At 32.6% G+C, this 18,862-nt stretch overlaps 1 protein-coding gene across 1 annotated transcript; it reads right to left on the bottom strand.

Moving 5' to 3' along the window:
- Window positions 1–11,216: 11,216 nt before the first annotated feature.
- Window positions 11,217–16,146, bottom strand: LOC114178333 (protein DETOXIFICATION 29). The gene is made up of 7 exons (XM_028064174.1): window positions 15,749–16,146; window positions 14,655–15,196; window positions 13,453–13,539; window positions 12,481–12,537; window positions 11,723–12,080; window positions 11,534–11,620; window positions 11,217–11,434 (listed from the first exon to the last, which is right to left on the bottom strand). Exons 1-7 carry the CDS (start codon window positions 16,061–16,063, stop codon window positions 11,354–11,356), a joined length of 1,527 nt encoding a protein of 508 aa, XP_027919975.1. The 5' UTR covers window positions 16,064–16,146; the 3' UTR covers window positions 11,217–11,353.
- Window positions 16,147–18,862: the final 2,716 nt, after the last annotated feature.

The raw sequence follows: 18,862 nt of genomic DNA, 5'->3' as shown, positions 1-18,862 counted from the left end.
TACATAAAAAAGAGTTTTATGGCATGATATGATCGCCTAGCCGTAGCCGCATATTGAGCGCAGCGGATATGCGGGATTTCAGTTGGATCAGATCTTTCGCTTTGACAGAAGCTTTTGGACCTAGCGAAAAGGACTTTATAAGCCTTCGCGCAAGCAAGCGCGAGAGAAGCAAGCAAAGTAGAAGCTTTGCCAGAAGCAAGACGGGGAAGCAGAGCTGTCGTATAAGCGGTAGCTTCCCCCGACCTACTAAACAAAAATACAACAGTCGCAACCTACTTTGATTCAAAACAAAAGAAAGGCGAAGGGTTTGGCAACAAGCAAACGGCTTTCTATCATAGTTGTAAGGGTTCCAAACCTGAACTACTTAAGTAAAGTACCAAAGGCTGCTTTCGGTTGGTAAATGGTAAATAAGGGGGTTGTTCACTACAAGCTATCAGCGCTGTCTTAGATTGAACGTCGACTTATCTTATTGCCGTTCAATCTCTAAGGTGGGTTTACGCTGAGAACGGAATAGTGTTCGTGTCCAAAGGTGAACAACGCCCTAGCGTGCTTCTAGAGTTCGCTGCTTTTCCTAGGCCAGAGAAGGGCTTATACTGCTCGCCTTTGTTTGATATGTTCATTAAGTACCAATACAAACAAAAACTACACCAAAGTGGAAAGGCCCCTATAGAAGCTAGAAGTAACCTCTAGTAGTCGGCCTAACCAAAGCGTCACGACAACAGAAAATGACCCTTATGAATGGAATCTTAAGTGGGGGGCTTAGCCCGCCTGCCTACCAATCAAAGAGGCTGAGAGTAAGCGTAAGCTCGAAGAGCTTTCCTTCATTCGCTTCGCAGCAGCCGCACAACACATAGCTGGAAGTTAGAGGGCCCATACTACCTGCCTAACCCCTCGCTCCGAGGGACCGTAGATCGGAACGTTATAAAACCACCCCATTCATCTAAAAGATAGGGGAAGGGGCCTATGTATTTGCATGACTCCTGCGGATTTTAACCTATCTACACTCGGAGCCAATCTCCTATCGGTCCTGCCACCACGCCGCAGAACGGGAGCTCGAGTTTTAACCTATCTACACCCGCTTCCAAAGGCGACCCTCTCGAGTTTCCGGTTGTTTCCTAGATTGAAGTAGCCTTTCTTTCGTCGCCCTACCAAACGAAAGAAGTCGCTATCAAAAAGCTCGCCCTACTGAAGTACCTAAGGTGCGCTCTGCCCGGTGACTAAGAAATTGGTTTGCGCTTTGAAGTGATGAGGTCGCAAAGAGGGAAGTAGGGCTCCTATTGACTAAAGGTTTGTTCTTCGGTTTCCTTTAGAATGAAAGTCGCTATGAAGCCCCTACTACTTCTATTATATTATACTTACTTTGTTTGATTAAAAAGGCGAACCCCAACTAGTCGTATGGAGTGGGGTGCTTGTGGTAAGTTGCCTTGGATATGAGTCTTAGGAATTCCTAAAAAACAGGCAAAGTCCGGTATTTGACGAAGATCTTTCTATCAATAGATAGGATTTAGTGTTCGATATAGGGGATAGGATCCATCTGCTCTTTCTCTCTCCATTTTTTAGAGAGAGTAGATAAGATATAACGCTAAAAAAAAGGGGATGGATAAAGGATACATAGACATCTAAGGGGATGTCTATTCTATTCCTCTTGAGAGAGAGTAGAGAAAAAAAGATAGATGAACGAGATCTCTTTTTTCTATCTATCATTGATTCAATCTATGAATCAAGTCGAAAGACTTATTTTGGTTCCCCGAAGCCCCGAATGGATTGTGGATCGTTTCTACCAATGAAATGAACGCGGAGCCCGTTCCGAATGCTTCTCCGATCTGGAAGTTCTCGCGAAGAGAATAAGATGCTGCTCCCCCTCCCTCTGTCTTTTCTCGCTTTGCTAATCTTCCCTTCTAACGTGGGCCGGGCGCTTAAGTAGTTAAGGGGTGCGAGAGGAAGAAACCTAAGAGAAGAGCGTCTCCTCTTAGGTTTCTTTTTTTTCAGTGCAACACAGGAAAGCACCCTCTTTTTGTCATCCCCGCAGCTTTCCAGATTTTGTATTGAACGTATGGCGTAGCTAGGATCTTCAAATCATGTTTGAGCCTAGCCTATCCTATGTTCAAACCCACCCCCTATTTGATTTGATTGAATGAATAAGGCTGGAAAGAATGCCCGCCAAGTTCAGATAAGGGAATGCTTCCCCCAACCATTAAAGGAAAGGCTCGACGAAGGGAGATGCGGCAGGGGAAGGAAAACGCTTTCGGAGATCGAGATTTTTTTTTGTTTTTCATCGAAAACGAAGAAGGCCTACGGTGCGTGTTATCTGAAGGGAACACGCTTTTTCGAGACGTGGGATAAGGCTGAAAGCAGATGTTGCTTCTTGTTCCTTCCTTCTTCAACCATCATGACCATGGCCAGCTAGCCATCAGAGACCTTACGTTAACCTCTTGGTCTTCTCTCTTTTTTTTTCATTTCATTTTTTTTCTTAAATAATAAAAAGTAAAAAAAGGAAAATAAAAAAAATTGTAAATAAAATAAAAATAAATAAAATAAGATTAAAACAAATAAAATAAAATAAAATAAAAATAGAATAATAATAAAAATAAAAAAATAAAATAAAATAAAAATAAAATAAAATGAAAAAAAAAGAAAAAAAAAACATTATAACCCAAACAAAATTGGGCGTGGACAGTTATATTCTAAATTCTCAAGATAGTGAAGATATCATCTTCATGATGTAGACAATGAAACGTAATGTTATCATTAATTGGCTACATGATATCATTCAATATATGTGGAAAGATAAGATCAATAACATGCCTCTATCTTATGGTTTTTTTATAACATATTTTCTTGCATAAGATTTGATTTCACTTTAGAGGGTGACACAAAACTAGGGTGGTCAAATCTTTCAAATGAGAGATCTCTGAAAAAAAAAAATTGGTCAATTAAAGTGATGACAATATGACAAGGGTTATCTGGCCAGCAACATGATCCTTACAAATTAAATTGAAATAATTTTGAAATCTATGCGCCCACTTAAATATAACATCTTTTTATTAACTATATGCAAAAGTTTAAAAAGGCATAATAGTAGTATAGCTGTAAAAAAAATATTATTGCAACTAATCAAAATTATTTAAACTTAAATTTTTAAAATAATGATTTTATCATGCACAATAATTTGTAACTGAATAAATGTAAAATTTACATTTTAATTAAATTCTTTAAGTATAACAAGAAAAAAATACTAGCAATAATAACAATTATTATTATTTGAAAAACCTCCCACAATAATTTTTTTTTCTTCATAATGATAACAAGTAGCAACAAGGTGATGGGGAAAAAAGAGGTGAAAGAGCAAATTAAGACTTTTGGATAATTAATTAAACATCCTCATTGGTTTAGAGGTTTCCACCAGGAGACAAGGACAACTTTGGCTACATAAATTCTAAGAATTCCTCGTGAAAGTTAAAAAACAAAATATTAAAATTATATTTTATATTTATTCCATTCTTTGTTTTTAAATTACGTATCATATGAGAAACTTAACGATTTAGTTCCTATCCAGCTGTATAAAGTGATTATAATATGTTCAATTTGAACGCGATTATACTAAAATATAAGGATTAAACAAAAAATAAGTGTCTTATGTTAATATTAAGAGGGATCTGTTGTTTTTAGTCCTACAATAAATCCTAGTTATTTTCAACTTGGTTGCAACATTTTAACGGTCGATGATTACTAAATTAAACATGATGTCATATTCAAGATTTAACCTAAAAGAAATAATACAATAAAGAAAAATAATCTTTTGACACTTCACCAATCACTTGAAAATTCACTTTCAAAGCTAATGTGATTATTATAAAGGGTTTTTAAAGGTAATGTGGTTATTAGAAATTCTTAAATATATTTTTTAAATCTTTTAATTTTGACGCAGAATTGAAATATGTGTTTGTTTCAAATTTTATATATTTTGATTTTTAAATTTTAAATGTGAATGTTTTGAAAGGTAATGAGGTTATTAGAAATTTTTAAATATATTTTTAATTCATAAATTTTGAACAGAATTGAAATCTGTTTTTGTCTCAAATTTTATATATTTTGATTTTTAAATTTAAAAATGAATGAATATAATTTTTTTATCTAATAAAATTAAATTTGTTATTGATTAAATAATATTTAAAATTAACATTTGAGCGGAACATATAAAACAGGGTAAACACACTAATTTGAATTGTGTTTTGACACGTAAAAAATATTTATGCCATCTCTCTAACACTTTCAAAGTATTTACCCTTTGTGAAAGAAGATTTGAAGGATGTGTTCTTATTCCATTTCTTGATTTGCAACAATTTAAGGGAGAAGAAAGGGAGGAGAGTTATTAATACTACTCCTCTAAACATAAAGATTTGGGCAAAAAGCCAACTCTCATATGTAATTATTTTTTTATCCTTGCTTTAATTTAATTTTTTACATTATTTCCATGCAAAGATTACTTTTCATAACATTTAATTATTTTTTAAGTATGCTCGGGATTTTATACATGCTCTTTTAAGTTAAATCCATAATAAAAACATTAATCACAATGATAATTAATTTATAATATTTTTTATTTTATTAAACATCCCAATTTTAGCAGCTTAAAACTAATAAAAATAGGGAGTTTCATCATAGTTCCAAAATAGATAATCCAGTGTACACAATATATTAGTACAATCTTACAAAAGATATGACTATAAAAATATATCACTTATACACTTAAACTAAACTAATAAACTCTATACTTAAATTGACCACTGTTAAAGCTCCCACTGGAAACCTCCTTCTCAACACTAAAACGATGACTCTTTATCCTCCAGAAGCGCCTTTGACACTGCAACCACATTTGCTCCCAGCGAATAGGTGATCATCGCAAAAGGAAAACATACAACACGAGACAGACACACAAAAAGCAAGGGTAAGCTAATCTGATTAAAGGAATCATACAGTTCAATTATAAACATAAATCATGCAATCTCTCTCATTTTCACCAGAATCACATAAACCACCACAAACACAATGCAAATATATTACTCTAGACTCGATATTAGGATTATGTAAACGACATCGGATCTCTTGGTGGCATGCACCTATGACGGTTCCCAAACTCTGCAGAGTTTGGACACAAGGGGTTATCACCCAACCACTCCCAAGATAAGTCCCTTTCGCGTCTGTGACTGAATTGGGTCCACAAACTAGACTAGGACCTCCTGCTACTCCTCACGACATAATCCATTACATTCTACATGAGCCTTCATGGTTATTGGAGCGTCAGGATACCAACCAAAACTAAGTCCTTATGTCCTTACATACACTAAAACATTCCTCTTAGGATTTTCGCTTGAAATCCTAGTTCAACCACATATTCTCATATTCCAACTTCATGCAATTTCACCACACATATTACCAGTCATAACAATTCATGCATATCATAACTAAGTTCATATTTTAACATTCAAACATAGCTTCATCCATTAGAAACAGAGAAATAACACTCAGCTGCAGAGGTTCTCGCCCAAGCTAGAAGATCTCGCCCAGGCAAAAAGGCTCTCTCGCTTAGGCAAGGCATTCTCGCCTGAGCGAGGCTCGAAACAGAGAACAACCCAAACTCTGGGCAAATTCTCGCTCAGGCTAAGCTGTCTCGCTTAGACAAGAGTGACTCTCGCTCAAGCGAGACTGGCTCGCCTAGGCGAGATCTCGCACAGAGATAGGGGATGAGTTTCTGGTGTTTTCGCTCAGGCGAGAGCTGCTCGCTTAGGCGAAAATACCAGATTCCCAATCTGTTCTCACATGCAACATTCCAGAAATCTAGCACAATCCAATCATACACTCAATTACACAGTTCAAGCACTCATACAACACTCAATCATGCAATTCAAAGTCATCAGAATGATTTCTATACGAAATTCAAGTAAAACAGTTAGCTTCCCTTACTTGTTATCCTGTTTAGACAGCTTTATAAACGTCAATGCCTTAAAAACGTCAACACCTCTAACTCCACAAGATGCTCTATCTACACATAGAAACATCACAAGAACGATCACGACATACCGTTATGATCACTGATCAGCAGAGACTCATACTGATGATTAAAACGTCGCATGCAAGCGGAAAAAGGCTCCATGCAACAGAAAATAGAAAAAGACTAAAAAAGATAGCGAAAACTCAACTTACACGAACGGAGAAACTGGTCGGTCCAATTTGAAGAGCTCGCCGAGAGGATCAATCCTATGGTCTCGGTTCTTCAATCAAACGACCAGAGAGGCAGAACCTCTAGAGAGAAGTCAGAGAACTCTAGAAAAGTGGTTTCTAGAGAGATGGTGTGTTTTAAAATAATGAAACTCATTTATAACAATTCTATTTATACTAAAACCTTTTAATATTAAAATAATCGAGTCTCACTATTTTTAAACCACTATCACTTTTAAAATGCCATTTTCTAGGGTCTTACATTCTCCCCAACAAGACAAATTTTCGTCCCCAAAAATTCACTCGTCAGATAGAAAGAAAACCATGCTCTCCTCATGTTCTCTACAACAACCACCTATACATGACTGACTTAACGATTGCAACACCTAAACTTACTGAAAACTCTGCCTTTGTGCTAAGTGATGCATGTTTAACAATGTAGATTGGATTAGTCACTACTCTCTAAGCAACTCTCCAGCTTCTACCTTAAAACTTGAATGATCCTTTACACCTAACCAACCCACTTATGTTTGATATGCTTACTGACCTTCCATATGCTCTCCACTACTTCTGGTAGATTTTTACCAAAATTTAAAGATTTGCAACCGATCTCAACCTAAAACGTGATTGTTATCACTTCTCATCATCTAGTTTCTTCCTTGAGGTACCACTCATCTGACTTGATCACACACAACTTTATAACATTATTGACCACCCTATCCATCACCATCCGCATGACATCATGCTTCTCATACTGAGTTTGACCAGAGCAGCAGAGTCTATAACAATGTTATCCCACTTCCAGACTAGACCTTTCACTTGCGGCAACAACGACACCAAATTCTAACACGTCCTTAGCATTTATTAAACCACTAATCTGCAACCATCTCTCCACCAATTCTTATTCTTCATTATCGAACCAACCACTGCAATGCTCTTTCTGCTTAAAACACACACTAGTACTTTTCCACTTCTAAGGTAATAGCACAACTCAAAACCATAACTCGATTCATCTCTTTCGTTTCCTATCCATCTCCCTCTATGCAACTCCATACTTCTAGCTGTTGATGATCACTAAACATCTTTACAAATCATCATAACACTGACACGTCTATTATTTTAGAGAACTCACTACCACGTCAACCACCAGGTTATGAGTTAGATACCTCCTCGTCTCTTGTATTCCCACTATTGATAAGTATATCCCACCATTACTCCGCTGCGTACTCTGATCAACAACCATTTTCACATCTGATGTGTTTAGCCGCAATCGACCACAAAGAACAATCAATCATTGAAGCGTCAATCATGTTTTTCTTCAATGTCTTGACAACTCTCTTCACACTTGAGAAACTTGTCGCGAAACCTTGATAACATCTTTCTTGAAAAACCTTACTTAAAGTCACTCTTAGAACTTCCTTTCCCTTAACATTTTTCCCACTCATCTTAACCACTTACGGTCGTAGATCTTAACATATAATTACTTCTCTTTCCAAACTTTGTTAGACTGGATTACTCACGATGACACGTTGTGATTAAACCATTGCTTTTCTAAGGACTCTTCCACCTGTTGTCTTGACTCCACACTTTTAGTATAACCATCCAATGAAAAACTATTGACACTAGTTATGTTTCAGATATCAATGCAATAGTGAACCCTATGGCTTGTCGGTAATTGTTCTAACATCTGTTTCATAACATAACTAAAACTGCTTCAACCAATCATATATTAATTTCATTAAAAATTTATTATATTAATTAAATCACACTTCTACTATCACATCACACTGACTGTGTCATAGTATAAATGTGAAGTGACACATGTAAAAAAATAAAAAATAAATTTTGAAAAAATTTTAAAAAAATTAACTACAAGGACAAAATTCAATCAGATTAAAAAAGTCAAGATCAAATTGAGATAAGAAAAAATTGGAAGACCGACTTCACACTTTTCTACAAAAACAAGGATCAATGAAATAATTAAGGGCTTAGTGATTGGATGAGAGGAAAGGGAGGAAAAGGTCGTGAGTTTGACTTCAACAGACAATTTTGAGAAATAAGGTTATTTTGGTGGATTTAAAAATACGTGTGGAAGATGTTGTGAGTTCTAACAAAAAACTAACAACTAACATTTGCGAAAAAAAATTAATCATTTTCATTTTATTTTCCATTAATTTTAACTAAATACATTTTATTTATATTCATTTAAAAATAAAGACAAAATTGCAATCTTACATTTTATTTTATTAAAACATTATTTTTATTTGTAACGCTCATTAAATCATTTTCAAACTTTTACAAACTTTACCTTCAAATCTCTCTATTTTTACTTCTAAATCTCTTAAAAAAAACACCACTTTATCTCCTATTCTCCCTCAAATTCATCTACTCATTATCTCTCAAGTCATCTCCCAAAAAGGTACAGAGGCAAGAGTCCAAGGTATCACTTGTTGGAACTTAGGACCTTGACAAATCAAAGTAGAGTTACTTTCCTACCCAAGTTGATGATGAAATCCTTCCTCCAAACATATTCCAAAACATAAATAATTTTCATAAACTTAGCATGAAGAAAAGTCTACACCCTTAAAAAACATAAAAATTATCGATATATTTTTCTCTATTATCCAAACATTCTATCACATTTAACTAAATCAGGACAACTCCAAATTACATCATGAGTATTTACTTTAAGCCAATTGGCATATAATCTATCAAATTATTTCCTTAAATTTGTTATCCTAAGTATGAACATTACAAAAAATCAACATTAGACAAGAGTTACTCATATATAATTGTTAGGAAATAAACCTTTATATTTATTGAAAAAAATAAAAAAAAATGGTAAATATAAACGGGATCTACAAAAAATACATGAAATATAACTCCCAGAAGCTCTATGTAGCATTCAAAATTTGTCCAACTATAGGATCATGGGCTGAACTAGAAATGTGGATAGTTTAGTAGTGTGGTGGACCAGACACTGAAGACATAGCAGACCTGTTTGGGGAAGTGTAGTAACAGAACCTCTGCATACATTTAATAGGCAAACTAAGCCCAATAATTGTTCTTGGTTATAATAAATAAGAGACTATGATATTTACCTGTAATCAATGTGAAGTTGAAAATAACACCCTTACCATGTTATTTTCAATAGTGATAGAAGGACTCGCCCAGCTTTTATGGATAAAAATGTTATTTAGTGGACATCCTATGAATGAATTTTTTTTTTTTTTAAATTGAAAAATTGCTTATATACATGTTTGTCTTCAATTTTGTAACAAACCTTGGTATGCCATTAAATGTCATAACCTTAGGTGAGAAAGAACATAAAAGTAAAAGAAAATTTATATTAAAAAAAAAACTATAATGGATTTCAAGCACAATGTAACATGTTTACGTGCTTCATCTCCTACTTCATTTATCGCCAAGGCACTATGTAACATGTTTCTCACTCTTAGGAAATTGTTATATCTCACTCCTTCCAAAATGTATTTTATTTTATGTATTCCAGAAAACTTGTTCTAATAGTCTTATTCATTCCCAAAATATAGAACACTAGTTTCAGAAAATTTTCAAAGTAAATGATCAAAAAGTTACGTCTATAAAGAATAAAATATGATTTTAGCAATTAGGGAGTACACTTAGAAATTATGAAGACACGAGAAGAAAAACCTTATTTTCATTATTCAAATTTGGGTCCGTTGGCCCTTTTATAAGAGCAAACGCAAAGCCATATGTGAAAACCACACTAACGCAACTTTAGCAAACTGTGTCAATGAATAAATAAACATTAGGAATTTATTATTGGCACCCAATGTTTTTCTAAATCATCCTCAACTTTTAAAAAGTATCTTTTTCGCAAAACCAATGATTTGGATTATGAGCTATTATTAGGTGTGACTTGAGTCCAGACTTTACTATAACTTTTGACATTGTCATCTGGTACTTTAATTTTTCTTTTAATATATTTTAAAATATAAAAAATTAGTGTCGATGTATTTTGAAGAAAAAAAAAAACCTATAAGAGAATCTAAATTCTGTGTGACTTCCCAGCGCATAACATAACATAACGTAAACAATTATGTATTTCACAAAACATAACATATATTCGTTCAAGTCATATATCTAACTATAAAAGTTATTTTTTTTACAGTTATCATTTGTTGAAATTAAATCAATTACGATATATTATACCCACAAAAAGCTAATTTTACGATGTATTATAATTTTCAATAATAATTAAATTAATTAGTGTACAAATTGGTTTAATAATGACGTACAACTTACCTTTTTATTAGTAATAAGTTAATTGTGACATAAAAAAGAGTAATCTATGTAATAATAATGATTAAAAAGTTAATTAGCCTTACAGAATTCATCTCTAACAATCTTTTGAAAAACAAAATACATACCAAACAGTGCACTTCATCTCACGAATGGGAATTTCTCGATGTGGCCAAGCTAAATCCATTCTTATAAAAATCCTGGTAAAAAAAAAAAAAACTCCTATTTATTAGAAGTCTTTTATATATTTTAAAAATATTAAATTTTCAACATTTTTATTGTTAGGGTTAAATATACTTTTGGTCCTTTAAGTTTTAGTGAAATTTAGAATTTGTCACTCTTCAAAACTTTTGATCAATTTAATCCATCATCTTTAAAAATACGTGAATTTAGTCCAATTTAACCAAATTTTGTTAAGTTGATCTAACGTTTTACGCACATTTCATGATAGTATTTGAATTGTTTATATCGTTTAACATATTTTCACTTCAATGTTAACTCAAATATTATCATAAAATACATTTAAAATGTCAAATAAACTTAACAAAAATTAATAAGAATGACTAAATTAACGTATTTCTGAAAATGAAAGACTAAATTGGTATAAAATTTTAAAGAATGACTAATTCCAAAATTTATTAAAATTTATGAAAAAAAAAACATATTTAACCCTTATTTTTAATACTTATTTTATAAAACACTAGAAAAATTGGTGAGAGACGGAATATAAGATCACTCTTATTGAGAACAAAAATGAATGGATGATTGACATCCACACGACCCTAGAGAAAGAAAACAATGTTTGTTGAAATAAAATAAGATACAATCTGCTTCAAGAATCTGCAAAATTTCATGTTTCTTGGTCATTCTTCCCTCTTGAATCTTCTTCCCCACCACCCCACTGCTTTATCCTATCTTCTGCAAGGGATGCCTGCAATAATTCACACCAAAAATCTTAATCATAAGCATCACCAGATTGGTTAGCATTCTCAACACACACACACACACACTGAAAAACATGTATCATTACCTCTTTATTCCAATCAGTTCTATAGACCATGAAGAATAGAACAGAAGTTTGCAAGACTGTCCCTGACAGCATTCCAGACCAAATCCCCTGAAATGAGCCATCATATAAAGAAATCCATTACTCCATGAAGAACGATGAAAAGAAGAAGTAAATAATGAAGGGAAGGTGAAGAAGAAGAAGAAGGCTCACAGTGACACCCATTTCAAACTTGTAGCCCAAAAGAAGACCTAGAGGAATGCCGAAGAGGTAGTAACAAGCAATATTCACGTATGCAACTGCAGCCTGCCACCCTGCACCAACAGCAACACCTGAGAGAACTGGTTGCACGTTGTTGATCACAATGCAAATGGCCAACATCGGTGTCAGCTCTGCCACCATCTCTCTCACTGCTGAATCGTTTGAAAACAAAAAGGGATACTCATTCCGGAATATTATCAGAATCAGCGACAGCGTCACACCAATCAGAGTCGAAGTAATCACCGCCACAAGAAGTGAAAACTTTGCTGTTCTCGGGTGAGATGCACCTAATTCATTTGACACTCTCACACTGCAAGTTTATATCAATGTTCATCAACCAGTTAGCCCAAAGTTTGTCACTTTCTGTAAACTCTCTCTCACTGTAGCTATATATATATATTTTAAACTAATGATGTACTTTTATAATCCATTTACTGATTTAGGTAAAGGTAAAATAATTAGGAATTTAGTTAAGTTGTCATTAAGTTAATGACTTTATTTTGAATTTGTCAATAGATGTTTTTATTTTATATTTCTTCACGAAGTTCGTTATATTCCAAGGTTTGACTGTTTGTTAAGAGGTGTCATTCCAACAATATCTTTTCCATTGTTCTCTTACTTTTTGATGAATTAATTTTTTATAAATACATAAAATAAATAAATATCATTAAATTGCATTGCCTAAAATGGTTAGGTAGCTAGAAACAAACCTTACAGCTGCATTCAATCCGAAGGAGACCATGATGGTCCATCCCAATAGGTTCATGCTGCAAATTCAGTAAACGTCAATATTCCATAAAAAAAATGATGTAAACAAGTTCGGTCCACGTAGCTGTAGACAAACTTAATACGTTTCCAAAGTCTTAATCGGAGATGACAGAGACACACTCCAGTGGATAAAAGTTATCAACACAGTTTGTGAATATATACACACCTACTTACAGATATCAGTAACTATTTATTAAATATAAAATTAAATAAACATTAATATTTAAGTAATTTATTTATTAATATTAAGTAAAGAAAATTTATTTGGTCCACCTACCATCAAAATCTAATAAATTATTTCCACAAACAGGAGGAAATAACAAGAATCCCCGATATAATAGTGAAAAGCACGTACAACTAATCCTTTGTCGAAACAGGGGGTAAGACAAACCACTTAAGGATGAGTACAAGTCAAATTAAACTTTTGAAAGAGGCACTAAATGACTAAATGAATGTGCATATGGATTCAGATCCACTGCACGTTAATTTTTAAATTCCATGTTCAACTTTTAATTATTTAATAACTTTATTAAATAAACAAATATCATCAGTGGAAGTCATCATTTTGAACCCCGCCGGCTGGCTGCCATTTTGTTTTAAGTGGATTCATATTCATGTGATGTAGCTATTTACACATCTCGATGAAAAAAAAATTCCACCGAGATGCATGACCTGTACACTCGGCTAATTAATACATGTGCACCAAGTGAGTAATAACAGCGTAGTATTGCTGTTCAGATTAGTTTCATACAGTATGCTAAACAAATCTATTATATTAAATAAAAAATTATTACCCCACTTGTAAAACACTTGAATGTTTTCCTTAAAAAAGTGAATATTCTTGTTGTTAACTTTTTCTTCTGTTTTTTTAATTTCACAATGTTAATCAGCAGCATGATTCGGAAATTACTCACCAGATGGACAGCGCATCAACCGAAACTTCCGCATCTTTCAAATATCCGGCGAAGAGAATCAGGGCCATAAAGTACCACACTTCGAGGCTGCGCACATTCAACCAAATTAAGTTATTAAAAACCAAAAAATAAAGATCGATTTCATAAAACATTAATATGCCATTTTAATTAGTTCACGTAATTTAATTAATTAAACATTTATTTTCTAAATAAAATTTATTAAAATAAAATTAACTTATTTTTATGCAAATTATTTTTGTTAATTCTTCCACACACTCACTACAATCTAGTACAATAAGGATTGATATTAATCAAATCCATAAATAATTGCTCCTCGTTTGTTGACCCTTAATGAAGAAGCCGAAAGGAAAACAACAGACGGGAATTAAAAAAAGAAAGTCTATTTAATATGGAATAAAATAATAAAGGCGAGATCCACCAGTTGCTTTCATTTTTTATTTTTATTCTATCTGATCTTTAAATTTTTGTACCACAGAAAAATAAAAAACTGAGAACGACCACGACAATCCAAAGACGCTATTGTTTACGTACAAAACGGGGAAAACAAATCTAGGATGGCATGGCCAGTTGAGGTGAAGGAGACCACACTAATATGATAAGCAACATGAAAGGGATAAGCAAGATGAAAGGAATGTGAACGGTAAGTATTGCATGCACAATATTACAGCCACAGATTAAAAAACAGCTGTCATTTCGATCGGGTCAAAAACATCCTCCTTCAACAAAATAACTAGTTGGTAAAGAAAGAGATAAGTCCACACTTTTATAATATATATAGTATTTTAATAATATATATTTTAACTTTTATCTTCTTTTTGCTGCCACTCAATTGGTAATTACTTTTTCACCAACCCTTAACAAGTCGTAAAGTTGATATTAAAAACTCTTCTTCCATATTTACAGCAGTCATTTCTATTTATTGTCTTATAAGATCTGTCAAGAAAATGGAAATATTAAAAATACTTCACTAAAAATATTAATTGCTTTAAATTTTAAAATTAAATAAAACAGTGTAACTGTGATAATCCATTCATTATGTAATTTTTCAATTATGCTTATATATATTTGAATAATTTAGCTGTTTTTTAGTAAAAATAAATATAACTTTGAATTAAAAAAAAATAGTATTTTTTTTATCTGTTAAGTGAATATGGTAAAAAGAAAAAGGGAGAAGGAGAAACCAGAGCATGACAGCAGAGGCAAGAGAGAGGCGAACGAAACCCCAAAGGTTGTGAAAGGCTTTAAGGGAGAAGCCAGACCACGCTTCACCACAGGTCCCACTCAGTATATACGCGAACTGACCTATGTCGATGAACCACCACGAGGCGTTCAGCACCACGGCGGCGCCCACCATGCCCCACCCGAGCTCCAGCATGAGAAGCCAGCTGAACACGACGTGCAGCACCAGTGCCGCCGCGGCGATCCACGCCATCACCATGATCCTGCTCTGCGCCTGCAGAAATTTCTGCATGGGGTAGTTCATGGCGTAGGCGAACAGCTGCGGAATCATCCACACCGCGAACTCCCCTGCCGCCGCAGAAATCGCAGCCGTCTGACCTATCGCCCTCAGCAGCGGCGCTGCGAAGACGTAGAGCAGAGTCAGGAGAATGGCGGTGGCGTTCAGAATCACCCACGAGCGCTGCATGTACACACCCAGCATGTGCACCTGCCCCGCCCCGTACGCTTGCCCGCACAGTGTTTCCAACGCGCTTCCCATTCCAAACTGCACCAAACTCCATCGTTAATTAATGGATCAATCAATAATGTGTTAATTATATTTGTACTCTTTAGAATAGAAATAAAATTAATCTATATGATTTAATTTTATTAATCATTTAAAATTAAATTCAGTGAAACAAAATAGACAACGTTAATAAAAATGGAAATTAAAAGAGATTAATTATACAAATGTGAATCGTTTATTTTCTATAGTTCATACAAGAATTGTTTTGTTGTATACATGTAAAACCATGATCTTATTTATACTGTTGATGAATCTATTCCGATACTCTCTTTTTCTTTTTTTTTTTCCATTTTCGTATAGGAAAGTGCAAAGATTGGAACCAACATCATTTATGGTAAAGGATCTTCGGTATTCTTAATCTATTTTAGTGTTTACATAAAAATTGAAAGAAGTCAAAATGATACTAAAGAAATTAATATAAAAATTGTATCTATAAAATAAAAAAGACGATGAATACTGAGTGGTAGTAACTTTAGGAGAAAATCAGTATGCGTAAATAAGACGGGGAGATTTTCTGTTTTTGTTAGGTACCGTGATGCCTAGGCAGAAGCCGGCGATGACTGAGTTTTCGACGGAGACGGCGGCGAGGGCGATGGTGCTGACGTGGCCGGAGAAGACTTGGGTGACGGCGCCGAGGGAGTACTGGCAGACGGAGGTGAAGATGGCGGGGGCGGCGAGGTACCATAGCTTTTTGGACTCGACGAGGAACTCTCTGGCGAAGTCGGCGGTACCGGTGATCGGAGCGATGTCATCGGAATCCGCCGTGAAGACTGCTGTGTCTGGGCGCGGCGTGAGAAGCGGTTGCGTCTGGCTATCGTTGTCCCCCATGGTGATATGATCTCCCATAGAGAGAAGTGAGAGTTTTATAAAGAGAGGTTAGGGCCATAAAAACACATTAATAGTCTCACACCCCCTGTTCCCTGCGGAAGAGGGAGGGGAGAAGAAAGAAAATGACAAAAAGAAATTGGAAAATATAACTTCAAAATGGAATCAAAATTACCTATACAAATTTTTGTCCCAAATATAAATTTCTTCCCACGTTTTTAAGAATATTCACTGACAATTTTTAACGTAAACATAAACAGAGAGAAAATATTATCCAAATAAAACCTAATAAAAAATTCCCAGACCAACGTGGTCCCAGAATTTTATAAAAATGGACATGAATTTGTATGGTTAGTTAGAATTCTTTTTTGATCGTTTCCTATCAAAGTCGAATTCTAGTTTTTCTTGTCTTAGAAAACGTTTGTATAGAAATAGTTACAATATTTAAAAATTAAATGAGTAAATCTATCATTAATTTTTTTTTCCCTGAAAAATCCATTTTGGAAAAGTATTCCAGAATCAAAATAGTGTGCCTTTTAGTTACAGGACCCGACCAGAGCCTTAAAATTTAATCAAATTATGTACTTTTTTTTCTTTTCTTTGAAAGGTGTCTGAAATATTATACAAAAATATTTATGTATATAAAAAGGCTAATATACTTAATATACATTTGAGCGAGAATAAAGTTAATAAATTTATAGATATATGATGTGATAAGAAGAAAACAAATAAATGTGTAATAAATATGCGTGAAATCAAGATGTATGTTTGTATGTGTTTTATTGTTTAAAAATTAATTAGATAGAATTTTTTTTTAGAAAGAATTGAAATTTGATTTTTTTTATTAGAAAAGGTTTTAGGTTTTTTGTAATATTAATAAATAATTAATTATTGAAATTAAATGAAAAATAATTTTGAATGTAATATTTGAAAATTAATTTATTAACTTATAATAGTTAGAATAAATATTATTAAGCTAAATGATTGTTAGAATAATTAACTAAAGACTTAATTAAGTTTTAAATTTTTGATACATTGAATCCGGCTAATTTTTAATTGGATTCTTCCTTGTTTAACTTTTCTGTTGTTTAACTTTTACGTGAATTAAGTGATGTGGTTATTAATTATCAATTGATTATTAATAAAAAAATTAAACAGGGAGAACTCATTTAAAACATATATATTTATTGATTATCAATAGACCAAAAAATTTATCAGAAACTTAAAAGTTGATAAGCCTGAACTCTAATAAAATTTAAGATTAAATATATTTTTGATAATTTTCAATAAAAATTGAAATTAGTCTCTTTTTCCAATTTTAGTCCAATTTAGTCCTTCAACTTTATATATATATATATATATATATATATATATATATATATATATATATATATATATATATATATATATATATATATATATATATATAAGTTTACTCCTTTTAACTAGATGTTATTAAATTTATTTGATTTTTAAATGCGTTTCATAATAGCATTTAAGTTTTTTATACCGTTTAACACATTTTCAATTCAATATTAACTAAGAAACTATCTCAAAACGCATTTGAAATCTCAAATAAATTTAATAAAATTGGACTAAAAGGACTAAATTCTCATATCTATAAAGTTGGGAACTAACTTAGGTCAAAGTTTTAAAAAATGACTAATTTCAATTTTCACTTAAAGTTAAGAGAACAAAAACTTATTTAACCCTAAAATGTATAACTTTAACTAATAAAATTAAATTAAATTAGTGATTGTATTTAGTATTATAAATGCTAGTTTTGTATCGAAATTAATAATTTAGTAATTTTATTATTAAAACACACTGTAATAATAAATTTAACTTGTAAATATATTTTAATAGTAGGTACCAAATTTATTAACAATACATGTTTAAAACAAAACACAAATATAATTAAGCGATACGATTACAACGATCGATATAGATAATAAAGGACATTATACATGTAAATAATGCTAGAAAACTTTAATAATAACTCAATATTAAATTAGGTAACACAAAAATAAATAATAGTTTCATTCATACCTACTTTTTTTTTTTCGTTTCTTGATCATAGTACATCCAACTCATAAAGTATATGTGTGTAATCATCTTGTTCGGAAATAATCAAATTTGCTTTAATATTTTTTATGGAACACAAGTAATGTAATATATTTTGTTTTAGACTAAGATACGACTATGTAGCAATACCAATATTAAATTTGGGTAAAGTATATATGTTTAAACATTTTGTAATAGCAAATAATTCCATCTCGCTTCACTATATTTTCTAGGAAAACATGACAAATGTAAAATATCTGGTTTTAGATTAGATATAATTAGGTAGGCCACATGAATATCAAATTTTATTTTAGTAGTGGTGGACGAGTTTGAATTTAATAATTCTAAAGAGCCGACATTATTTTAATTATGGGACCCTGTTTTATTTTCATATAATCTAACGTGTGTACTATACTCTGTCAAAGATTGATATGATAAATACAAAGGTCTGTTGAATAATAATTTTCGTTAATTAAAATACATAAATATAATATAAAAATTGCTTGAGCGTGAATTGTGGAAAATTGTTGGTCCTTTCATCTGGACAATAAAGTAAAAAAATTGTCAATGAAATTATTAGATTTTTGTTACGAACTTTATTAAGTTGTTGTCCTGATTGTATGATGATACTGACATGGATTTTTCTTTTTCGAAAAATAAAAATCAACGTGTCAACCATGATGAGTGAAACATTACGTTCAAATCATTACAAGTCAAATTGAATGTCTTTCTCGTATTATTGATTAATTATGGAAT

The sequence above is a fragment of the Vigna unguiculata genome, chromosome 3 (assembly GCF_004118075.2).
Source record: "Vigna unguiculata cultivar IT97K-499-35 chromosome 3, ASM411807v1, whole genome shotgun sequence".
Classification (NCBI taxonomy): domain Eukaryota; kingdom Viridiplantae; phylum Streptophyta; class Magnoliopsida; order Fabales; family Fabaceae; genus Vigna; species Vigna unguiculata.
Note: the sequence above shows the minus strand (reverse complement) of the source record. Positions and strands in the feature narration are given on the sequence as shown.

What these genes read in the sequence shown, in the direction of transcription:
- LOC114178333 (XM_028064174.1), bottom strand. Translation starts at nt 16,063, where the DNA reads ATGGGAGATCATATCACCATGGGGGACAACGATAGCCAGACGCAACCG. An exon ending in GCTTCTGCCTAGGCATCACG is followed by an intron (nt 15,197 to 15,748) that starts GTACCTAACAAA and finishes AGTTTGGTGCAG; the next exon opens with TTTGGAATGGGAAGCGCGTT. An exon ending in GGATTGAATGCAGCTGTAAG is followed by an intron (nt 12,081 to 12,480) that starts GTTTGTTTCTAG and finishes ATAAACTTGCAG; the next exon opens with TGTGAGAGTGTCAAATGAAT.